Below are 26,378 nucleotides of genomic sequence, written 5' to 3'. Positions count from 1 at the left end.
TAAAGCAAGGCTGGGAAGATGGCTTAGTTGGAAAAGTGCTTGCCATGCCAATGTGAGGCCATGAGTTTGGATCCCCAGCATCATGTAAACACTGGGCAGTATAGCACATGTTTATAGAGCCCCAGTGCTGAGGAGGCAGGCACAGGAGCTTCCCTGAAGTTTGCTGGCCAGTCAGTCTAGCTGAAACAGAGAGTTCTAGCTTCATTGAGAAACCCTGTCTCAAAATATAAGGTGGAACAATGGCAGAAGAAAACAACCCATGTCTCTACATGTGTCAGCATGGGCAAGCACATATACATGCATACACATGTATAAATACACAATAAATAAATGTTTAAAATTAAGGATATGTTAAAAACATTCTGAGCTTGTGGGCTATACAAAAACAGGCTGTAGGCATAATGTGGACCATGGGTCTTAGTTTATAGACCTTTAATATTCTATACTCTTTTCAACCAGATTTTTATTATGATGTGAAATACCTTTATTTTGAATAAATAAATGTATCTTCAGGTGATAATTTTTAGATTAATTTCAAGAATTTTACCTTATATTAAAAAAGGAATGGGTTTGAATTGGGTCTGGTGTACATACCTATAATCAGAGCTTCCAGGAGGCTGAGGCAGAGACCTTTGTGAGCTCAAGGCCAGCATGATTTATATAATTTTAGGACAATCAGGGATAGATTCCCGTCTCTCCCCCCTCCAAAACAAAACAAAACAAAACAAAAAAACAAAGCTAAAACAAATCAGAAAACACACACGCATACACACACAACAAACCACCTCCAAGTAAGATGACATTTGAGATCAACTCTCTGAGCACAATAGTTAATTTTTTTAAGATAGAAAAATTCACCAATGTCTTAATGATCTAAGAAATAACCAAATAAATCAGAATAGTCTAAAGTTTTAGCCAAATGTGTACACTGTCACAAAGGCTTCTGTCCAGCAGTCTCCAGCGTGCAGGCAGGCATGTCCATGAAATGAACGCTATGACTGCCTCCCTTAGACCCTGAGCACACTGACCATAGTGAGCATTGAATCTGAAAACCTACAGACTTTCTGTTTAGCCACTCTCGGTGCAAAAATTCTTTTTAATCCATGTATGTTGCATATATACAAGTGAACCTATGCTTAAATGTTACCACACAGCCATCCAATTCTGAACTAACCAGAGTTAACAGAACCTAAGCTTTAACATTTAATTTCACAGTGATCATACTTAATCTCACATTCTGTTGATTCCATCCTCAGCTCTTCCCTTCACATTGGATTTTCATGCCCTCTATTTGGACTTTGTAGAGTCTACAATTCAATCATTTCAGGGAAATCTAAAGGGTGCAATAAATACAGTGTAGCTTTGAAGGCTGATGAAATGGCTCTGAGGGTAGAGGCTCTGATAGCAAGCCTCATGACCTGACTTAGATCCCTAAGACTACATTAATGGCAGGAGAGAACCAATTTTTGTAAATTATCTTCTGACTACCACAAGCATGCCATCATATACATATATGTACACATGTATGTACACATGTGCACATATACAACTAAATGAGTCACCAGACCACCTGCATGCATAATGGGCTCTATCAAGAGTCAGACATAGACATGTGGCACGTGGTGTCTTGGAGTAGTCAAGGTAGTGACTTGTAAACAGTCTTGATGATGATTGTGAACACCTTGGGTCTTAGGGAAGGTATTTTGAGACTGAGCATGGTTTGTGCATGCCTCTTAACCTAGTACTCAGGAGGCAGAAGCAGGAATATGTCTGAGTTCAAGACCAGCTTGATCTACATAGTGAATTACAGGACAGCCAGGACTATAGAGAAAGACCCTGTCTAAATAAATAAATAAATAAATAAATAAATAAATAAATAAATAAACAGACAGACAAACAAACAAATAAATAGAAAAGAAAAATACTTTGTGCTCTTCTCAAGATTATAATGACAACTCAGGAGTTGTCAAATAAATGATAAATTCAAGACTTTCAAATAAAAGTACTTTAGTATGGCCTCCAGAATTCGATAGAGCAGTTGGTGTCTTGTCACCTCCTGTGCACACCTGTGCCTCACCACCCCCTTTCCACATCTATTTGGTGTGGAACAAATGTGAAAACTAAAGAACTCCCTAGGTAGCCAGGGTTCGTGTCTGTGCTGGCTGAAGTGATTATTAGAAAGTCTCTGATTTGAAGGATGACTCCATGTCCTGTTCCTAATTTTAAAAGTAAGATTTTCTGTAGCAAATCAAACTAACATATAACAAAATACCTTGGCCCACAGCAACAGTCTGTGATAGAAGTACACAGCACTTATTCCGATCCTTCCCAACAAAGTCTTATCCACCTCACTGTACTGTGGATCTTTGCTAACTGAAACATAAAGCAGACATGGAAAGAAATGGAGACAGTCACCTAAGATGACTCAGAATTACGGACATCACTTCACAGACCCAGTGTTGACAACCTTTCCCACCAATAAATCCATCCCAAAAGTTAATAGTGCCTTCTTGTTGTTGTTGTTGTTTTGTGTTTTTAGGTAGGGTCTTTCTACATAGCCCTGGCTATCCTGGAACTCACTTTGTATACCAGGCTGGCCTTGAACTCACAGATATGGACCTGCCTCTGCCTTCCAAGCATTGAGATTAGAGGCGTGTGCCACAACACCCAGCCCAACAGTGGATTTATTCTTAAAGAATTGTTTAAAAACTGAATGGAGAGTTACTCTCTGACTGTTTACAGAAAGTTTGTTATTCCCTGAGAGAGGCCATAGTAGTGACAGTTCAGAACAACATTTGAAACCCCATATAGTCTATAATCCTAGAGCTTGGGGAGGCAGGGGTAGAAAGATTACAAATGTAAGGCCAAGTCAGGTTGCACAGTAAGAATGTCAAGAGAATGTCTTTTTAAGGCTACACAATATTTTTTGGTTTGTAGATAGTAGAAACATCACTGGTATAAAAAACTTGGGTGTCCCCATATCATAATAATTAACCTAAATAAAAAGAAAATGCATTCATGTTCTACAAAAACTTTGATACTAAAAACTAGTTTCTGCCGGGCGTGGTGGCGTATGCCTTTAATCCCAGCACTTGGGAGGCAGAGGCAGGCGGATTTTTGAGTTTGAGGACAGCCTGGTCTACAAAGTGAGTTCCAGGACAGCCAGGGCTATACAGAGAAACCCTGTCTTGAAAAACCAAGGGAAAAAAAAACTAGTTTCTGTCCTTATAACTATAACCTAACATAAGTACATGGAAAAGTTCACAGATTTCAGCCTATTTGAGACTTGCAACAGGGGCTAAACTTGTGCATGAGGAGAGATTCACCCTCCAGCTAAGAACCATACAATCCTCAAAACAAAACAGTAACATTTTACCTGTTTCAGCAAATTCACAAAAAGGAACACCTGGCCTCTCTTCTTTGTAATCTTCTGTGAGTGTCTCAGCAACACAAGCACAGAATCTCTGGAGATCTGCAAATTCTTCACAACTCATTTTTATGCTAATGTACAGGTTTCCCAATTTGGTCCAGTCACTTTTTTCTTTACAAGTCTATTAAAATTATTAAAAATGAAGAGAAAAGAAAAGAAGGAAGAAGAGGAATAGGGTAAAAAGTAAAAATTCTGTCTCTGCAAGCACACGCTAGCACACAGGCACATGGAGGCACCTGGAATCTGTTAGAATAAGTGGGAACTGAAAACCTGACAAGCAACACACAGCACCACCACTGAACTTGACCTTTTCTCACCACAGCAATCTGTAAACATGGAACTATTTGGTACTCAGATGCTCCAGGATTTAATGGTCCAGAACTTCATGAGAACCACCATCACCAGGGTGCATGAGCATCTCTGTGGCAACATATTATTATTGTACTGCTTTGGGTGGGAGCATGCTTTTACCATTATTTAGCCATTTATGACTTGGGGCCCACAAAGAAACTTCAGTAAGCTGACTATCTCTTACTTTCAATTACAAACTAAGCAAAGCTTTCTGTGGCAATGCACAGGTTGTGTCAAGGATTTACCATCTGAGCAAGGCTGAGCCTTCGATGAGAGGGAGCACAACAGACATGAAGAGTAGAGCCATCAATTTTAGCTACATGTGTATGTCTATGTTTGGGCATGCACACATATGTATGTGCTGGTGCCTTTGGAGGTAATTGGAGGGGGGCATTTATGTTACAGCTTAAGTTACAGGTAGTTGTAAGCTACCTGACATGGTGATAGGAGCTCTTGGTCACTGAGCCATCTCTCTAGCCACCCCCTTTCTTATTCTAAGTGCCAGGAGAGTGCACTACGGTCTCAGCTCAGACCCACAGCCATGTACAGACAGTCAGCCACGTTTCTGCCCAGCACTGAATTATAGATCAAGCTTTAAACTGACTTTACTATGACACAAGTTAACTCTGACATAGAAGTAACTTTTAGGATTATTTAAAATAGCAATCCTAGATGTTGGGGAGCAGATAGTCGAATTAGAACCCAGGGCTGTGTACACACTAGGAAACAGATCTCCTACAAAGCTTCATCTTTATTCCACAGCTCTAGAAATTCTGATGTTTACCTTTCAAAGTATTAATCTTTAAAATATAACTACAAGACTTCTTTCCCTTAGCATTTTCTCTAGCAGCGATGTTTCTAAAGCTATTCCTAAAGTGGATTGTTCAAACGTCTGTCACTGGTTTTCAGAGGCTAGCAGTCTCTTTGAAGATAAATGTCATACCTCTACTTCACTCAAGGCTGAGTCTAAGTCACACTTCCAGTTCTTTTTCAGCTGCCTCACTCGCAACCTTCAAATGACAGAGGAGAGTTGGTTATGCTTACTTCATCCCTATGTCACCAGTGTCCTGACAAAGACAGACGCACAGAAGACACCTTCAAAGTTCTTTACAGCCGAATTCTCTAAAAACCACATTTGTTGATTTAGTACGCTTATGTATGTGGGTGTGTGTTGTATGTGGGCATGTCCATGCCACAGCATTCGTGTGCTAGTCAGTTTTCTCCTTCTCCATGTGTTCTGGATATTGACCTCAGCTCATCAGGCTTGGCGGCAAGTGCCTTATCTGCTGGCCCCAGTTTCTGATTTTCTAGCTTCAGCCTTCTATGTACTAGTATTACAGACTTGTGCTACTATGTGAAGCTAAATGAATTGTTTTGCTATCTATAAAAAAATAGCCTGGAATTGAATTAAACTAATAAATGAATGTAGGGAGAATTGACATCTTTATTTTGTCTCTCCATAAACAGTATGTTTAATTTCTTTCAACATTTCGTGGCTTCCAGCATACAATTTGAGTACGTTCTGTAAGAGCTATTATAATAGTGCTGTTTTAGATGTTGGTTCCTAGGCTCATTGCTGCTGTAGAGGAACATGGCTGATCTGTGAGCTGGTGTTCATTCTGCAACCTTGCTGTACTCATTCATTAGGGCTCTCTGTCACATAGGTCTACAAATCATGTCACCTACAAGTACATGATATTATTTTACTTCCAATTTATACATCTTTTATTTTCATTTCTTATCACGTGGGTCAGAAGGTATGGGCAAATGATTTTAATGGAAGTGTGGGTAGTATCTTGCCTTGTTCTCAGTCTTGAAGAGAAACTTCCTGTTATTTAAGTATGTCTGTTAGGGTTTTTTTTTTTTTTTTTTTTTTGGTCTTTTATTTATTTACACTCTAGATCTTATCCCCCTCCTCCCCTTTCCAGTCCACCCTCTGACTGTTCTACATTCCATACCTCCTCCCCACTCCTCTCTCCCCACTCCTCTGTCTTTATGAGGATGTCCCCACCCCCTACACTCTACCCAAGCAGACCTCTAAACTCCTGGGGCCTCCAGTTTCTTGAGGGTTAGGTGCATCTTCTCTGACTCAACTCAGACCCGACATTCCTCTGCTGTATATGTGTTGGTGGCCTCATATTGGCTGGTGTATGCTACCTGGTTGGTGGTCCAGTGTTTGAGAGATCTCAGAGGTCCAGGTTAATTGAAACTGCTGGTCCTCCTACAGGGTCGCCCTCCTCCTCAGTTTCTTTCAGCCTTTCCCCAATTCAACCACAGGGGTCAGCAGTTTCTGTCCATTGGTTGGGTGCAAATATCAGCATTTGACTCTTTCAGGTGCTTGTTGGGTCCTACAGAGCTCGGTCATGCTAGGCCCCTTTTTGTAAGTGCTCGGTAGCCTCAGTGATAGTGTCAGGCCTTGGGACCTCCCCTTGAGCCGGATCTCACTTTGGGCCTTTCTTTACCAAGTTAAAAAAATTATTTTTCATTCCTAATCTGTCAAGAATTTTCACATTTAAACTCATAAAAGATACTGGTTTATAGATCTTTAAAAAATCATCTAAAAGTGTGTGTGTATGTGTTGCCTGCATGTATGTGCACAGTATGATGGCACCAGGCACATGTCTGGTACCATCAGAGGCCAGCAGACAGGGTGAGATCCCCTAGGACTGGAGCTGCAAATGGTTGTGAGGCACCACATGGGTGCTGAGAGCCAACCCTGGGTCCTTTGTTAGAGCAACAGTGCTCTTCACTCCAGCTCCATAGCATGAAGACTGAGTACCATGTAACCCAGGCTGGCCTGGGCTAGATTTGAGTTCCTGATCCTCCTGCCTCTGTCTCTCAAGTGCTAGATTACAGGTATTGAGTTGTCACACCTGGAATCTCTTAGTTTTTTGTACCCACTTTGGCTTTTAATTTAATTTTTCTGAAACACAGTTTCACTATGTAGCCTTAGCTGTCCTGGAACTCATTCTACAGACCAGTCTTCAAACTCACAGACATCCATCTGCCTCTGCCTCTGCCTTCTGAGTGATAGGATAAAAGGTCTGTGCCACCATGATGGGCCCACTTTGTTTTTTGTATATGGGTAATACCTGCCTCAAAAATGCCGATAAACTAATCATGGTGGTACATCCTACCAAGTGGGAGATAGAGATAGGAGGACTAGGAAGCCAAGTGTAGCACTGACTATATAGTGAGACCCTTTGGGTGCAAACAAAAACAAATCAACAGCAGACAGAAAGAAATATAGGCCAATAGAAATTTGTCTCTCCAATTTTCTGGAATTATGTGTAAATTCACTTGGACTTGTTAAAAAATGAGTAGACTTCTCAAGAGAAACTATCTGGTCATTGGGATAGCATTTTTAAAGGTTTAAATTGTGGATTAAATTTCTTCTATACTTTATACAAGCATTAAGACCTAGAAATCCTTCCATTTCATCTTTGTTGCTGAGCTCACACACAGTTAACATTCACCACAATCGTTTCGGAGCAGGAGGGCAGGACTAACCCTTCGCTCCTGATGACTTGTGTCTGTGTCTTTTTCTTTGAAAGAGGTAACTCTGTGTCTGTGGGCACGTGCGCTCAGGGTCAGCCTCACGGGTCATTCCCCAGACTCACGGAAGGATGGCAAAAGTGACTCAAGGGTGACTCACAGGGAAGTGGTAATACCTTCTTTTCTGGTCCATATGTTGGTAGTATGTACAGAAAATGTCTACCATAGCTTTCTCCACCTGGATGTTTATACCCGAAGACTGCTCCTACTAAGATTAGCAGCCTGCTTCCTTGAGCCAAGATCCTTCTGTCTGTATCTGTTTGTCTTTTCTTCATTCTCTCACCACCCCAATAAGGCTCAAGTCTCTGAGGCCAAGCAAGGGCTTACCACCATCTACCTTGTTTTTGAGACTAGGTTTCTCACTAAACCCAGAACTCACTATGTAAGCAAGGCTGGGTGGCCAGCTGACCCCAGGGACCCTCCTGTCTGTCTCCTTGGTACCAGGGTCACAAGTATCTATGACTAGTCAGTCCTCACACTCATGTGATAGGCACTTTACTGACTCTCTCTCCAACCCAACAAGATGTGCTTTCCCTTTTCTCTACACGGGTCTATTGCAGCACTACTTGTTTACTTTTAACATCACTAGGGATGGAACCTAGAACCCTGTACATTCTAGGCAAGTGCTCTTCCCAAGGAAGACAGCCAGTTTTATGGCAGTATGGTAAATCAGAGATTAAATCATTGGTTGGGGCTTCATAAGCTGAGCAGACATAGTGAACAAGGGGGAAGTGAGAGCACCAAGCTAGCAAGTGTGAGCCAGGGAGAAAACAAAAGCTACCATGATTTGCATACGCATTGGCGCACATTGAGTACAATTAAGTAATCAGTCAAACATACAGGGAAGAGAAGCTTCCTTGCCCTTAGTGTACACTACAGCTAAGTGAGGGACCCAGCAGAGTCAGATTCAGGTCAGGTGTGCTTAGAGACAGGAAGAGGCTTATAATGGGTGACAAACTTGCCCCTGAGACAGTTTGGATTTCACCTCTCTTGGTCTCCACCAAGATACAGACCTGGCAGTCTCCCATCTTACCTGGATTTGGCTTGCAGAACTGCAGATATTTCTTGTTGGGATGCCTGTGCTTGATGTAAAAGCTTAACAATATAGTTCAAGTGCTCTGGGTCAGGTACCATCCCAGCTTCAATGAACTGCAGAAGAAGAAGAGGGAGAAGGCGAAGGGGAAGGGGGAGGGGAGGAGGAGTCATTCTTGTAAAAATGTGAAAGAACTGAGTGGCCAATGTGTGAGAAATAACTAAGACATTGGCAGCAGGAGTCAGACATGGACACAGGGGAATCGAAATATCAAAACTTATTAGCAAAGTTTGAAACATAGTGTTATCAAGTGTTTGAGAACCACAGAAAGATGTCTTCAGAATTTTAAGCAAACATGGGAACAATATTTTTGAATATCAAAATTGAACTTTCTTTCCATTCTTGGATTGTCTCAACTACTTTGTCGTGTAATTCCTATCTGGCACTGTCTGTCCCACTGTAGCTCAGGTCTGGCATTGATGCCCCATCCCTGATGGTGAATGGGGAGAGGCTCATCCTGAGCTTTACCCCAGCCCTTGCTAGGGAAGAACTGGTCTTTACTTAATAAATTAACAACCTGCACAGCTGACGGCCTGAGTGCAGTCATCTACTTAATTCTGAGACATTCCCCCTCAATTCTCATAGGCCCTGCTTCTTGTCATTTTCATGTACCTCAACTTGGATGGAGAATGCTGACTAAAGTACCTGGATGCCTGTGGTCTGAGACTGGATGGACAGGAGGCAGATACCCCAAAGTTATCCTAAGGCGTTAGGAAGGCTTGAAGCTATGATGATTTCTGCTAGAGGTCATGTGACTAGACCACAGCGTGCTACCCCATGACTGGAAGACTGACTCAGCTGAAGGTGTATGGACAATACTTCTTCAGAGTCTACTATGGTTATATTCTCCTATTGAGAAATTACTTGAACACACTAAGATCTTTATATTTTACTATTTACTTACTTTGAGGTGTGTGTGTGTATGTATATATACATACATATGCAGACAGACAGATATGTATGTATGTATGTATGTATGTATGTATGATTTGGGGAGCACACTTGCCATGGCTGTGTGTGGTCAGAAAACAACTTTTAACAGTAAATTCATCTTCTACCTTGTTTAAGACAGGGTATCTTTCGCTATCTGTGTACCCTAGACTAGCTGTCCCCATTGGTTTCTGGGCTATTCTCCTGTCTCTGGTCCCCATCTCAATAGTGACAGGCTTACATAATCAGCACTACACCCAGCTCTTTACGGTCTGTTCTGGGTCTGAAACTCAGGCCCTCATGCTTTCATGGCGAGTACTTTTAACCACTGAGCCCTGTCGTAAGTCCCCTTAAAATGTTTTTAATATTTGAGAGAAAGTATGACTTGCTCCTTCATCTAGATTTGAAGGGAGTAGCAGGGAGTAGCAGTTGGGGTGGTGTCCTGGTTATATTTATGTGTTCGTTTTGTCAAGTTGAGTTATCTGAGAAGAGGGAACTATGATTGAGAAAATACTTCCATAAGACTGGTCTACAGGAAAACTTGTGGGGCACCTCCTTTAACAGTGGTTAATATTGTCAGGTCCAGTCCATGTGGCTAGTGCCGCGCCTGGACAGATGGTCCTGGGCTGTATGAAAAAGTGGGCCGAGTAAGTCATGAGGAGCAAGTCAGCCAGCCCCTTCTTCATGGCTTATGATCCTATTCCAGACTCCACTTTCCTGCCCTGGTAGCCTTTCATGAAGGCCTATTTTTAAGGCATGTAAACTGAAACACACACTCTGTTGCCCAGGTTGGTTTTGGTTATAGTGTTTTATCACTGCAACAGATACCCCACCTAAGGCAGATGGGATAACAAAGCAGCAGGAGGGTGGAGAAGTTGTTGTTGTTTTTTTTTTTTCATTGAGGTGCCATTTGGTCATTAAGAACTTAAAGCTGAAGCCAGACAAAGTTTCTTTCACTAAAGGGACTAGCAGAAACTCACCAACTCACTCCTCTTTTTGATTTGTAGGGAAACTGCCTTAAACTCAGTATGACTTCTGAGCAGGTCCTGGAAACTCTTTCCTAAGCCAGCCGATTAAACAAACCGCAAACTGTTTTGGGGAAAAACTATTTCCTACCTAATACAAACTTGAGTCTTTGAACTATGTCTTTTAGCTTGTCTGGATGTAAAGCATGGCCAATTTTATTTTTAAAAAGGAAAACAGCTTCCCTCCTAAAGCTATGAAACTTTATGACATAATACATACAGAAAGCACCCCGAGGTCACTGTTCTAGTCTGTAATATCTCAAATCATGCTTGCTGGTCTCTGCACTCCCTACCATGATGCAATGTTTGATCAAATGGACAGAGCCAACTATAAAACCTGTGGAAGAACAAATTAGCTACCTGGTAATTGGTTCCATTCAAAGCTACCCTGTAGCTGGGTGTGGTGACTCACATCTTTAATCCTAGCACTTGAAAGGGAGGCAGTTCTCCATGAGTTTGAGAACCCTAGTTGAGTCCCAGGCAGTCAGAACTATATGATGAGACCCTATCGCAAAAAACAAAACCACACCCCCAAAAAACAATAAAAACTATCTTTTAAAATTGCTCAAAAACTAGGATAAGCATAAATATGTCTTAATATGCTAGGTTAGGTTAACAGCCTATTTATGAACATAAAATAAACTCTGAATTTCTGTTTTCTCTGGGTCTGTAGTTTATTGGATAGGGTATATTATACTGCTAGAATCAGGAGCAAAAACATTCAAGGAAATATTATATTGCCATTGCTGGACTCTGAAAGCCTCCAGATGCTGAAACTACATTAAACAACTTCTAGGAATAATGGTTCCATACTAACCGTGGAACCAACAACCTCGGTAAAACACCCCCTGGCCCCAAGACAAACCAAATCATTGTTAGACATTCTCTGGTTCCCTTTAACTGCTGTGCTTGACATACATTTTTTTTTTTTTTTAAAGGCAGGAGCTCATGTTGCCTAGCCTGGCCTCAAACTCGCTACTTTTGATTCCCCTGCCTTCACCTTTGGAGGACTAGACGTACAGACATTTGCCACCGCACCTGTTTTCATCTAGCACTTGTTGGTGCTTATCAGGTATTTTGAAGCATTCAACAAAAGTTAAACTTGGCAGTTGAAGATGTAACTCAGCTGGTAAAATGCTTGCTACACAAGCGGGAGGTCCTAAATTTGGCTCTTCAGCACCCCTGTAATAAGTGAGGCACAGAAACATAGGCCTGCAATCCCAGTGCTAGTGAGGTAGAGACAGGAGTGGGCAGTGTGGCTTAAGCAAGCTGGAAAGTGATGCTGACCTCTAGTTTCCATATATGCACATACATATGTACACATTTATTTTTTAATGTGTTTTTAGGTAGCATTAAAATTTTATTTCTCATTTTGCTTAATGCCAAATTTTAAACCAATTCCTAACTACTTTATTTTAGTTATAACTTTCTATTTATATACTGATTTATTTTGTTGTGACTTTAAGTATTTCAGAGAAAGAATTCTTTTAGCTATATTTAAGAAATAGAGATGAAGATAATTTATAATAAGAAAGGAGTCATTTGAATACTTAGAAGGATTTGTTTAAGGGAAACTTAAAACAGCTGAGAGTGCTTCTGAACTATTTCAGGAGACTAAAGATCACTTATGAATTCTTCAGCTAGTAGAACATTAATAAAAGACATAATGGATTATGTGTAAAGAGTCTTCTTTTGTTATTCCCTCTTAGAGATAAGAGAGATTAAAATCATACCTTGCAAAAAATCTCAATTAAAGCAGGTACAGCATTCCTCAACTTCATAGCTGCCACATACTCAAATATTTTTAGTAATATTTTCAGAGCAGGCTGAAGGAAAGAAAGAAACAAACAAACAGAAAAATCACACTCAATTTCATGTCTCTCAGTGTGTGTTAAATTTTACAAATTCATGAATACTGAAAAATATGTTGTCTGTGGAGTCTACGGCAGGCAGAAAGGAAGTGCTAACTTTTTTTTCCCCAATTTTTATTAGATATTTAGGCCTTGGTGTTTCCCCTGTACTGGGGCATATAAAGTTTGCAATACCAAGGGACCTCTCTTCCCAATGATGGCCGACTAGGCCATCTTCTGATACATATGCAGCTAGAGACATGAGCTCTGGGAGTACTGGTTAGTTCATATTGTTGTTCCACCTATAGGGTTGCAGACCGCTTCAACTCCTTGGGTACTTTCTCTAGCTCCTCCATTGGGGGCCCTGTGTTCCATCCAATAACTGACTGTGAGCATCCACTTCTGTGTTTGCCAGGCACTGGCATAGCTTTAAACAAGCACACAATGAGGGCAGAGAGGGTGATCATGGACCAGGTTACTCACCAGCATTTTAGCCATTATGCTGAGCTGCACTACCTGGAAGACTTCTTTCAATAAACAATGCTTGAGTAAAGAAATCAAAAGGTCATTTAGCACTTGCAAACTGAAGTGTATCCCTGGGGGAAACTTTCTGTAGTACTCCAGAAATATGTATGCTGAAAGTGAAAAAAAAAAAAAGTCATTTGCTGCTCTTAAGACAGCCATACTGCTGAAAGTAGACGAATCTTCTGTAAAGATATTATATAAATTCATTTCTTGAAGGGAACCAGAAATGTCAGAAGTATTTGATGAAAATGAAAGCACAAAGTCAAAATGGTGAATGACAGTGACATGAGAAGTCTAGTATGTTCAGCATCAGTGTGCAGTGTGAAGTGAGCTGCACAGTGTGATCAGTGTGCACAGTGTGAAGTGAGCTGCATAATGTGATCAGTGTGCACAGTGTGATGTGAGCTGCAGTGTGATCACTGTGCAGTGTGAAGTGACCTGCAGTGTGATCAGTGTGCACAGTGTGAAGTGAGCTGCACAGTGTGATCAGTGTGCACAGTGTGAAGTGAGCTGCAGTGTGATCACTGTGCAGTGTGAAGTGACCTGCAGTGTGATCAGTGTGCACAGTGTGAAGTGAGCTGCATAATGTGATCAGTGTGCACAGTGTGATGTGAGATGCAGTGTGATCACTGTGCAGTGTGAAGTGACCTGCAGTGTGATCAGTGTGCACAGTGTGAAGTGAGCTGCACAGTGTGATCAGTGTGCACAGTGTGAAGTGAGCTACAGTGTGATCACTGTGCAGTGTGAAGTGAGCTGCAGTGTGATCACTGTGCAGTGTGAAGTGACCTGCAGTGTGATCAGTGTGCACAGTGTGAAGTGAGCTGCAGTGTGATCAGTGTGCACAGTGTGATCAGTGTGCACAGTGTGAAGTGAGCTGCAGTGTGATCAGTGTGCACAGTGTGACTCTCACAGTGTGAAGTGAGCTGCACAGTGAACCATCATGGCCACAACTCCCAAAGGCTCCGAGGCTTGTACAGGGAGATGCACAGCAATGCGGTGAGGGGTGAAGACTACTTTGACACTTCTTACTCATTGCTTTCACTCTGCCAACATATTGACCTGGAGTTTTTTTTTTTAATTTCAGTTCATTGTTAGGGACTAAGAAATTATCCATTTCCTTTAAGAAAGTAGTTTATTCCTATCTAATTCTTTAATCTATTTTCTGTACAATACTTAACCATTTTTAGTTTTTTCCACATTAATTTTACTAAAATTGACTGAGTTCACTTTATCATTGTTCATTCCCATTCCAAAATTTTCGCCCAAATATGCACATTTTAGCTACAACTGCCTTAGCCAAACTACTTTTAATTTTATGTTGTTTCCACCACAAATATTTCTACACAAATGACTATCTGAATTACTCAATATTGCATGGAAAAGTCACTAGCTAATGAAAATGTTCAGCAAAATTGAAAAGTTAAATAGGTTTGAAAATGTCATGTAACAGCTGGGTGGTGCTGGCACACACACCTTTAATTCCAGCACTTGAAAGGCAAAGGCAGGCTGACCTCTGAGTTTGAGGACAGCCTGGTCTACAGAGCTAGTTCTAGGACAGCCTGAGCTACAGAGAAACCCTGTCTCACAAAACCAAAAACCAAACCACATAACCAAAAATTAAATAAATAAATAAAAATTTAAAAACCAAACCCAAAACCAACCAACACAAATCAAAAAACCCCAAACCTAAACCTAAAACTATCATGTTAACAATGGTCAGTTTTGTTATAAAGCTATGCTATATATTACATGTGTTTTCCCTGAGAACATACAGCTAAGTTTGGTTTTGTTTGTACAGGCGTGTGGCCATGTGTGCCAGAGCACGTGCATGGGGAGGTCAGAGCACAACTTTTGGGAGTCAGTGTTCTCCTTCTACCATGTGGGCTATGAGGAGTGAACCAATGCTATGCTGTCAGCAAGTGCCACAAGATGCTCAACAATCTCTAGCCCCTCTGTGTTCTGTGGAGAGCTGTGCAGCCCAGGTGGGGCTGGAACTCTGAGTGATCCTCCTGCTTCAGCTCCTCCGTGTTAAGGTTATAGGTATGCACCATCAAACCCAGCCACAGATACATTCTTATAGTCATTCCGTTTTGTATTAACACAGTTGCCTGTATAAAAGCAAATGAACTGCTAATATGAAATATCTGTTACTATATAATTCATGACTACAACGAGGAGTGTTGATTTTTAAAAAGAGTGGTTATAAAGCTGGTTAGTGTATGTGCATTGTTTACCAACATGCACCCCTCGTTCTTGTTTTAATATATTTTAAATTTTTAAATGTAAATATTTTTCTTTTAAAACGCTCCTCCTGGGCAAGTAAGCTGGTTCAGCGAGTGTTTGCTGCTAAGCCTGGAGACCTAAGTTTGATCCCTGGGACTCACATGATGAAAAAAAAAAAAAAAAAAGAGAACTGACTTCTGAAAATTGTTGTCTGGCCTTCGCATGTGCACTGTGGCTCATATATATGTGGAGACACACACCCTTGCACTTGCACGCATACACTGTAATACAAGTTTTTTTTTTTTTTTAAAGATCCTCCCTGTCTGGTTGGAAAGGTTTAAACATTTAGCAGCTGCCACCACGAAAAGTTGTTGGTGCTTCCTGCCTGAGAGCTGGGCATGCTTGGGTGTTAACTTCCCCACTCCTTCCTTTTTAAATTAGGAGCACATGTTTTAAAAATAACTGGCTTTTCCTTTCCAGGTGTTGTCAACTCTCACAGTAAGAAATAATATCATGTGTTTGTAAATAGCTGGCTGAACTCCTGTCAGACTTACATTATAAAGCAGAATGAACCATGCTGCTAATCACACAGCATTGTGGATATACTTAGTGCTCTTAAGTGCTTCAGAACTGTATATTGTGTGTATATTACTAGACCGGAGTTTTCCAGAGGCTACAGACAGAACTAGAATATCCGACCCTGGACTGGATTCTAGATCAGAGGAAAACAGCAAAGGTGAGTTTAGTCAAAAGTGATGTATAATTTACTGAAGTGGAGGATGCAGCACACTTACACAAAAGGATGCTGTATCTTCAGAAACTATGCACTGAAATTCACAGGCATAGAGGAACAAGCTACAAGCAAAATTTTGGGTAAGAATTTAATTTTTAAAATTTATTTCTAAAGCTTTATTTTCACTTTGTATAAATAAGTGTTTGCCTATAAGTATCTATGTGCACCATGTGGGTGCTTGGTGCCTTAAAGAGACTAGGAGAGTGTATCACATCTCCTAGAACTGGAGTTACAGGTGGTTGTGAGACATCTGATGTGGATGCTGGGAACCAAACCTGGGTTCTCTGGAAAAGCAGACAGTGCTCTCGAACACTGGCCAACTCTCCTCCTCATTCTATTTATTATTATTATTTCCAAGACGGGTTGTCTGTATAACTTTGGCTATCCTGGAACTTTCTCTGTAGACCAGGCTGGCCTCAAACTCACAGAGATCTGCCTGCCTCTGTCTCCTGGGTCCTGGAATTAAAGGCATATGCCACTATTGCCTGTCCCATTTCATTTTTACTTTATGTGTACATGAACATTTGGGTGTGGGCTCAGGCACATGAGTGAAGTGCTTGAGGAGGCACTAGATGGCCAGAAGTTCATCATGAGTGCTATGAACCAAACTCAGGTCCTTTACAAGGGCAGTGCATGCTCTGAACTACTGAAGCATCTCTTCAGGCCCCTTGGAACTTACCTTGAAATGATACACTGCAACATACACACTACACACACACACACACACACACACACATGCAAACATGCATACGTGCAGTTGTACAGATACATATATATGTGCACACATGTGCACATACAGGCACACATACACAATTCAGATGCTTTTCTTGTGGCCACTTATCCTTACAGTTTTATATCTTGGCAGTTTCCCATGGTGCCCATTCATGTCATTCGCTTTTCTGAAACTTGACAACTTACCTACATTTAATCTTGTCTAATTTGTCCTTGGCCATCATTGTCCCTAGATCACAAGTCAATTCTCATATTCTCATATAGGGTCCTATTGCTTCTAGCTTACCAACTCCATATTAGACATGGATGTTTTCAGAGAATAAGACTGATACTGACACAGAGCTGTTACTACCATACTGCATGTCTTTAGGATCTGTGTCAGGGAACAAATGCATATAAATTTTGGTTTTTATCCTCTTGGGGCTTATAATCTAGCATGGTGAGGAGATGGAGGCAAGGGACAGGGTGAAGCTGTGGACTCAGGCAAAGGCTAACAGAGGAAGCAATCTTCTCAGTAGGACTGAGCCTTGAAGGCTGACCAGCTATCTGCCACAGGGAGGAAGACAATGCAAGAGGCAGGGCAACACAGTGCCACGGCACTGAGCCACGGCACAGGGCTGCTGACGGAGTTGTGTGGACTTGACAGGATGCTGCCCTGGCAGTGAGGGGAAATGTGGAAAAAAAAGGATGACGAGGGGAGATCAGGATTGAAAGTAGACTTGCATAGAGAGCAAGATGCTTTCTCCTTTATATATGCAAATGAAATTTCTAAGTCAAGAAATAAGAGTACATTAGGGAGTTACAGTGTTAGGTAAACATAGTTTTTAAACTAACGAAAACAAAATATTTTAAAAAATCATTTCTAAGGCCAATGGACACAATCTTAGGCAAGGCATTCAGTTTTTATACTTAAGTTTAAGAATAAATTTTAACTCTTCGTTTGTTTATTGTATTTTGAGACAGGGTTCTCTGTGTAGCCCTGGCTGGCCTGGCATTCATTCTGTAGACCAAGCTGGTCTTCAACTTGAAGATCCATTTGCCTCTGCATCCAAAAGCTGGGTTTAAAGCATGTGTCACAAACACCTGGCTAACAGTTTTTTAATTAAAAATTATTGTGTATATGTATGTGATGCATGTGTATGATGCATGTGTATGATGCATGTAATGGAGTATGAGTATGGAAGACAAAAGACAGCTTTGGAGATGTGGCCCTGCCCTTCCATAGGTAGGTGAGATGCCGGGACACTCAGGCTGCCAGGCTTTCACAGTTCGCTTACTTTCCTGGACTAACTGTGACACTCAATGACAAAACAGCACATGTGTGAGGCCACTCACAGGAATGTATAATTATCATTTAGTTATTCCATACCTGCTCGATGCAGCAAACGCTGCTCATTGACACTTATGTATTTCCTAAACACATCCATGCAGATCTACAAAAGTCATAAAACATTAAATTATTTACATATGCTTTACAAACAAACAAACAAACAAACAAAAAGTTATGAGTCTAGAGCATTTGAGTAAGAGTTGATGTTTAAGTTAATTCACAGGCTTAAAATGTATACTAGACTGGTCCTTCTGCCTCCACCTCCCATGTCCTGGAATTTCAGGTCTGTAACACCATGGCCAGCTGAATGGCCACTATGGTTCTGATGATGCCAAGAGCTGGCAAGGCTGAAATGCAGCCAGAACTTCCAGACATTGCTGTGCGTATGTTCACCAGGAGACATGAAAGGAGCACCAAGAGTATCACTGCTTATTATCCAAATCGGGAACAATGCAAATGCCAATCAACCTTAATGCTTGCTGATAGTTACTTATAGACTAGAATAGTAACTTTTACACGGTAAGGAGAAAGATACATCTAATTAATAATTAGATGTCAAAGATACCAAGCCAAAATTGGCAAGCCAGTCGCTATGGTATGCATCTGTAGTCTGGGCTACTTGGGAGGCTGAAGCAGCAGGAATTTGAGGTCAGCCTGATAAACACAGAAGACTCTCTATGGACCTACACACGCAGTTTATATAAAGCATAAACCCAGGTGAAGATTATTATGCTATCAGAACATTGGGGCAGTCAGGTAACACGCACGAGGTGAGACTGTCTCCACCCCAGACAGGGCTTTACCTTCTCATCCCCCTGCTCAGGCACATGGACAAACTTGCACTGTGCTCGCTCACAGCCACGCAATGTGTTAAAATGAAGTTTGCAGTATCTGTGGGGTATCAACAACCCTAAGGGCTTCTGGAACACCTAGAAGATTAAAAAACTTTTTCCACGTCAATCATAAGACTTAGTCAAGTGAGGGTGCATGTGAGTCCCCAAAGCTTTAACATAAAAACTAGTTCAGCATGATTTATTTGTGACTTTATCAACTTCTCATACAAAAGATTCTGTCAGGATTATGACTGTTCTGTTTCATAATTTTTTTCTTTTTCCTTGAGACAGTCTCTCACTATGTAGACCAGGCTGGCCCTGAACTCAGAGATCTACCTGCCTCTGCCTCCCACTGGGATTAAAGGTGTGCACACTACCACCTGGCTCCACCCATCTGCCTTTAAATGCTTATGCAGGGCTCCTCTCTCATGCCTCCTCCTTCACAGAAAGCTCATAACCATAGAACACACTGCATTTCAGATGCATGTATTAGAAGCAAACTCTCTTTAGTTTTCTGACTGACAAAAGAGAATTGATGAAGTTGGACTTAACCTAGAGTCTCCCACAGTTTATGGATCTTCCTTCTCCTCCCAGCTTCCAGTTTCAGAGGCTCCTTCTGTTTCAAACTGTCAGTGGTGCTTACTCCTACCTAATGCCCACACTAAATCTGGGTGTCTGCAACTGTTTAAAAAGGAGCTGGACCCTTCTGCTTGTATTTCCCTAAGTATGGGGGATGAGGACTTACCCCCATGTTTTTTTCTCTTTTAAATATTTCACAAGTTTCAGGGTTCTGCAGTTGTAGGACAGAATGTCTTCCTGGAAATCTGACATCTAGACATAAAAGAGCATTACAAACAAGCATATGAACATTGACTGACTTCTCAACAATGACAGTCACTCCTGTCTTAGTTTTAACTCTGTCATGCTCTTTACTTGAAAATGTTATTTTTATGTATATAGGTATTTTTACATAAGTCTGTTCCCCACATGTAATGTCTGCTGCTCTAAGAGTCCAAAGAGGGTGGCTGTGGTGGTTTGAATAAGAATGCCCGCCTCAGACTCTGCTTTTATATTTGAAACCTTAGTCACTCTTTGAAAAGGACTAGGAGGTGTGGCGTTATTGGAGGAAGCATGTCGCTGAGGGTGGGCTTTAGGTTTCAAAAGCTCACACCAGGCCGTTTTCTTTCTGTTGCCTATAAACTGGGATGCAGAACGCTCATCTACTTCTCCAGCACCAAGCCTGCCTGCACACTACACTAGGCTCATGATGATAATGGACTAAACCTGTGAAACCGGAAAGCAAGTCTCCAATTAAAATGCTTTCTTTGATAAGAGTTGCTTTGGTCTTGGTGTCTGTTCACAGCAAAAGAACACTAAGTCTTTAGTCAGTAGCCTGAGTCCTATTCTAGTTAAACACATCACCCAAACCCATACTAGGTACTTCACTGGATCTTTGAGAGGTTCACAGCCTAAACCCCTAGTCCTCAATCAGGCTAGGGAACATATAAGCATAGACACACGTTCAGAGAAAGAGGGTGGCCTTTTGAGACATAAACAGGATCCTCAGAAATCCAACCTGCCAGTCTTGATCCTGAATTCTGCCACAATCAGAATTAAATATCTATTTAGACCCCTAGCCCATTGTACTTTGTCACAGTACTCTATGCTGATTAGTACAGCAGTCATCATACTCTTTACAGTGTTCTCTTTAATAGTGTCTTTTTAAAAAATTAGTTTTATTATTTCCAATTGTGTGTAATGTGTGTGTTTGCATGTGGGTATGCACCCAAGTGCAGTGCCTACAGAGGCCAGAGGTGTTGGATACTATGGAGTTATAGTTATGACAGTTGTGAGCTTTCTGTCATGGGTGCTGGGAACCGAACAGGTTTTCAGAAAGAACAGCAAGTGATCCTAGACGCTGAACAATTTCTCTAGGCCTAATGGTGTCTTTTAAAACAAGAACTAGGGGGCTGGAGAGATGGCTCAGCGGTTGAGAACACTGACTGCTCTTCCAAAGGTCCTGAGTTCAAATCCCAGCAACCACATGGTGGCTCACAACCATCGTAACGAGATCTTATGCCCTCTTCTGGAGTGTCTGAAGACAGCTACAGTGTACTTACATATAATAAATAAATCTTAAAAAAAAAAAACAATAACTAGGACATTTAAAAACATTCTTTTCTAAAGACAATTTCTACATTGTGTATGTGTGTGCCAGTGTGCTTGCCTAACTCTGAGGTGGCAGAGTTAACACCAGGTGTCTTATTTTCTCAGTCTCTACCATAGTTTTCTTTGCTGCTGATTTTAAACCACCATTTTACTGTGTATCCCTTGTTGGCTTGGAGCTCATTATGTGAACCAGACTGGCCTTTCCCTCTGGAGTACAGAAATTACCATGCCCAGCTTCCTACCTTATGTTTTTGTTTTTCCCTTTGTGTATATGAATGTTTTGGCTGAATGTCTGTGTGTAAACCAACTTTGTGTCTGATGTTCAAGAAAGTAAAAAACTGTATATACATACACATGGTTGTGAACCACCATGTGGGTGTTGGGAATTGAACCCTGGTCTTCTGCAAGAGCAACATGTACTCTTAACGACTGAGCCAACTGTCTATTCCCTCAGTTCATGTACTTCAGACATGGTCTCTCACTGAACCTGAAGCTAATTGTTGCAGAAAGACTGGATGACCAGTGAGCCCCTGGGGTTCACCCCACTCCTCTCCTGGAATAGTAGTTTGACTGCTGTATACCATCACACTAAAGTTTTACATGAATGCTACAAATTTTCTTTTCTTTCTTGCTTCCTTTTTTGTTTCCTTCCTTCCTTCCTTCCTCCCTCCTCCTCCCCTCCCCTTCCTTGAGACTGAGTCTCTCTTCTACATAGCTCTGGCTATTCTGTAACTTGCTTTGTAGACCAGGCTGGATCAGGCTGGACCAGGATCACAGAGATCCACCTACCTCTGCCTCCTACATGCTGGAGCAGTGTGCCACCGTATGTGCTATCAGGTCCTTATATTTCTGAGGCAAGCACTTACCCACTGAACCATCTCCTCAGCACAAGTATTTTTATTTCAATTATTTATATTTTACCTCTGTAGCATCTGGATATAATCTGGAATAGGCTGAAGGTATGCTGCATATAACTTTACAGCAATTTAAATTATGAAAGTTAGAAGAGTTTGAATAAAACACACAACCACTGTGGGCTTGCTGCACATGCCTGTAATACTAGGTAACATGAAGTGAGTATTGGGAAGGTTCACAAAGAATGAGATGTGTGCCGTATAACGAAACTTCTAAACCCATTCTAAACAGAGCTCATTCTGTTTAGGGAATTAGAGAATTGTGCATTGTGAAAAATAACATCAATCCTAAACATATACAAATGTAATTAGTTTAAATATGAATATTTTAGGTATTTCACATAATACCACTGTCATATAGATACAGATGTTTTTATTTTAGTAGCAATGTCTTCTGTGAAAGTCCTTCAAGTTGACAAGAACTTAATAAGAAAACAGGCATTACCATTTATCCAGGGTGTTGACACTACATCTTGATGACTGCTTAGATTCACAGGAAGTGCTGATGAGCACAGAGGGTTGGGGCCCAGTGTTGCTGACTGACACTCAGTAGCTGACTCCACATTTCTAGAATCTTTGCTATATGAACAGAAAAACCAAATCAGAATGTCAGTGAGACTCAAGTAATCAGAAATATAACCTACTGCTATGTATGTACTGTGTACTATTCTATACATGGTATATCATGATTCAGCAATATTTCTAATGGAGTGCTCCTGTCTTCTTCAAATTTTAGTTTACTTAGTAATTTATGGAAGGGGTGTGCATACCATAGTGAGCTCATGGAATGAGGATAACTTTCTGAAGCTGGGTCACTCCTTCCATTTTATGTGGGTTCTGGATCCTCAACTGAGGTTGTCAGGCTTGTAAAGTAAACACTTTTACCTGCTGAGCCATCTTGCTAGCCCAAGGTCCTGTCTTCTTAACATAAGACCAACATTGGCTGAATGGTTGAGGTAGGGATAGGAATAGTATTTTATGGGTTGATGTATAGTGCTCTCCATGGGGCTCATGTGTTTGGATACTTGGTCCACAGCTGATGAAGCTATGAAACCTTTAGGAGGTAGGGGATAGAAGTCAGTGGCTATGAGACAGGCCTTGAGGGCCTGAGCTTTCTGCTTCCTGATCTACTGAGACACCATGAATCCCTGCCAGCATTCATTTGCCATGAACTGTGCCATATTTCCCCTACCATAGTACATCATTTCAAACCATGACCTAGAGCTACCCCTCTTTCCCTCAAGCTGCTTCTGACACACTTTTTGTCACAGTAACAAATCAATGAATACAGAGTAGTGCACTACACCACAGCAACTCCAGTGTAGGACAAAGGGAGGAAGCAGCAAGATCATGAGTTTGAGATCAGTGTGAGCTACAAGCAAGGTCTTGTCTCAATAGTAAAACCAAAGATCCAACACCCCAACACACACACACACACACATATGAGAGAGAGAGAAGAAACACTATAGCAACCACACAAACCTCCACAACTACCACACCACCACAACTACCACACCACCACAACTACCACACCACCACAACTACCACACCTCCACAACTACCACACCTCCACAACTACCACACCTCCACAACTACCACACCTCCACAACTACCATACCACCACAACTACCACACCTCCACAACTACCACACCTCCACAACTACCACACCACCACAACTACCACACCTCCACAACTACCACACCTCCACAACTACCACACCTCCACATAAACTTCTGACTGCAGCAAAACTACCACAGTTTGTAAGGAAAATGTTTCCCTAAAGAAAACTTTGTTTTCAGTGTTTGTTCTTTTTTTTTTTTTTAAGATTTTATTTATTATGAGTACACTGTAGCTGTCTTCAGACACACCAGAAGAGGGTGTCAGATCCCATTACAGATGGTTGTGAGCCACCATGTGATTGCTGGAAATTGAACTCAGCACCTCTGGAAGAGCAGTCAGTGCTTTTAACCACTGAGCCATCTCTCCAACCCCTCAGTGTTTGTTCTTGTTGAAGATATGCAATGGCTATTATGTTGGTCTGAATAAAAGTGGCCCCATAGGCTTATAGGAAGTGCCACTACTAGGAGGTATGGCCTTGGGGGAGTAGGTGTGGCCTTGGGGGAGTAGGTGTGGCCTTGGGGGAGTAGGTGTGGTCTTGTTGGAGGAAGTGTGTCACCAGGAATGAGCTTTGAGGTTTCAGAAACTCAAGCCAGGTCCAGTGGCTCACTCACTCTTCTTGCTGCCTGTGGATTCAGATGTAGAACTCTCAGCTCCTTCACCAGCACCATGTCTGCCCGCACACTGCTATGTTTCCTGCCATGTTGATAACGGACTAAACCTCTGAACTGTAAGACAGCTCCAATTAAATATTTTCCTTTATAAGAACCTTCTCTTCAAAACAACAGAAACCTAACTAAGACAGCTATGAGGCACACTTGGTTTCCACAGGATCTCTCACTTGCTTTGCTCCTCAACCTTAGTTCTTACCTCTGAGCTCCCATCAGGGTGACTTCTTACTGAACAGACCGATGGTGGGCCTTATCTTCAGAGTTTCCGCTTCAGCGGGTCTGAGTAGGACCTACAACTGCATTTCTGACAAGTTCTCATGTGCTATTGCTGCTCTGAGGATATACACATGAAAATCTTAACCTGACTTAAACTGGACTTAAATCTTAAACTGGACTAGAGCACATTTACTTTCTGACTTGGATGTGCCTTGTCACAGCAGCTAAATGAGGGTGGAAGATGGTTTAGATGACAAATAAATGGGGCAGTTTCCTATGTTACAGTAAGTGTATTCTCTTAGTACTAACCATTTCAGATATTATGACCCTCATGGAGTCATACATCTTTTTCTATTGAATTTATCATGATTTTAAAACATTTTAATTTTAAGTGTGTGTGTGTGTGTGTGTGTGTGTGTGTGTGTGTGTGTGTGTGAAGATGCTCTCAAAAGCCAGGAGAGGGCATCAGATCCCTTACAGTTGGAGTTACAGATGGTTGTGATCCACCCAGTGTGAGTATTGTAACCTGAACAGCAGCACCTATCACTACTTCTAATGACTCAACAGGTTACTGCCAGAGGCTGAATAGACTGTTCAGCAGGTAAAGCGCCTGCTGTGCAAGCATGAGGATTGGAGCACACAGTGCTGGGATAAATGTGTAAGAACAGGTTGGGGAGTGGGGCAGGGAATCAGCAGAGCAACCTGCTTAACCAGAAAAATCTTGTTGGAGATCCTTGAGCTCAAGTGAAAGACCCCATCCCTCTCTCAGGTATAGAAGTGTTGAGACAGATATCTAACATCGACTTCTGGGTCAGACATGCATGCAAACCCACACATGTGCAACTACACAATAAACATGCAAACATACACACACACACATGCAAAGAATAAAAGTAAAAATGACCCCATTTTACTACCAGCTTTAAAGTAACTTAAATTACCTTTACATTTAAAAATTATATCACAGACCTTTTGAAAACTTCATGAGTACTCTCTTGTTCTTCCATAACGGCTGCCTTGTCTGAACTTATGCACTGTAAAGAGATTATGGGTAAGGAAGTAGAAGTGAATACTTCTATGAAACATTTAAACCATGAGGCCTCCCAGATTTACTAGAAACACGTGGTATATAAAATAACAATTAGATGACCTGAAGACAGTTTTACTCTACATAGTTTAAAATGCTCAACATTGACTTAAAATGTTCTCCTGCTGCTGGGCACGCTGGCACATACCTACAATCTCAGAAGTGGAGGCAAGTGGATCACTAGCTGTGGTGCAGGGCCATCCTTAATGATTTACTGAGTTTGAGGGCAGCTTAGGTTAGATGAGACCTTGTCTCAGACAGACAGAAGAACAACACTGAATACATATAACATTTACAAGTAGAAACTACTACACTGTGGCTCAGTGTTAAACCACATGTGCAGCAAACATGAGTCCCTCTGTTCAGTTTCACAAAACAAAACAAAGCATCAGGTGGAAAGATGTGTCATGTTCCCAGATAAAAATGTTGATAATAAAATGTTAATTCTCCAGAAAGTTTTACACACTGAAAGCTATTTTCAGGTTGAATTTGAAGCATCTTAGAATATATGAAAGGGAATCACAAATGCTTTAAGTTTATAACACATCTTAGTATGTTTTAGAGCAAGTTTTCCTACTGCTTATGTTTTCCCAATGATTGACAGCATGCTAAAGAAGCATGCACCAAGTATCAATGGGAAAGAAAGAGTTTAGTTTTACACATAATATTTAAGATGTTAATGACAGGGCTGCAGTTAAATGCACTAACTGTTCTTCCAGAGACCTAGTCAGTTCCCAGTATCCACATGCCAGCTCACAACCTTCTGTAACTCCAGTTCTATCGAATCCAACACTCATTTCTATCCACAGGAACCAGGCATGTACATGGTTTACAGATATATATGCAGGTGAAAGACTCATACACACATGAAAAAGCATTTTTGTTGTTGCTGTTATGCTTGTTGTGTTGAGACAGGGTTTCTCTGTGTAGTCCTGGCTGTCCTGGAACTCATTCTGTAGGCCTCAAACTCATAGATCCAACTGCGTCTGCCTACTGAGTGCTGGGATTAAAGGCGTAAACCATCACCACTTAG

General features: G+C 41.4%; 1 protein-coding gene across 1 annotated transcript in view; it reads right to left on the bottom strand.

The window, feature by feature from the left end:
• Positions 1-26,378, bottom strand: part of Topaz1 (testis and ovary specific TOPAZ 1) — a 48,896-nt gene that overhangs the window by 8,405 nt on the left and 14,113 nt on the right. The window contains exons 5-15 of the mRNA XM_021172427.3: positions 25,228-25,292; positions 22,199-22,332; positions 19,416-19,501; positions 18,641-18,766; positions 17,877-17,940; positions 12,718-12,869; positions 12,118-12,210; positions 8,370-8,485; positions 4,725-4,791; positions 3,377-3,551; positions 2,273-2,373 (exon numbers count right to left, since the gene is read on the bottom strand). Of these exons, the coding sequence (XP_021028086.1) occupies positions 2,273-2,373; positions 3,377-3,551; positions 4,725-4,791; positions 8,370-8,485; positions 12,118-12,210; positions 12,718-12,869; positions 17,877-17,940; positions 18,641-18,766; positions 19,416-19,501; positions 22,199-22,332; positions 25,228-25,292 (1,179 nt within the window). The remainder of the gene's footprint in view (positions 1-2,272; positions 2,374-3,376; positions 3,552-4,724; positions 4,792-8,369; positions 8,486-12,117; positions 12,211-12,717; positions 12,870-17,876; positions 17,941-18,640; positions 18,767-19,415; positions 19,502-22,198; positions 22,333-25,227; positions 25,293-26,378) is intronic.

This window comes from Mus caroli, unplaced genomic scaffold, assembly GCF_978045245.1.
Source record: "Mus caroli unplaced genomic scaffold, Mus_caroli_1 scaffold_11, whole genome shotgun sequence".
Taxonomy (NCBI): domain Eukaryota; kingdom Metazoa; phylum Chordata; class Mammalia; order Rodentia; family Muridae; genus Mus; species Mus caroli.
The sequence above is the reverse complement of the archived record's forward strand: the minus strand, read 5'-3'. Positions and strand labels throughout refer to the sequence as shown.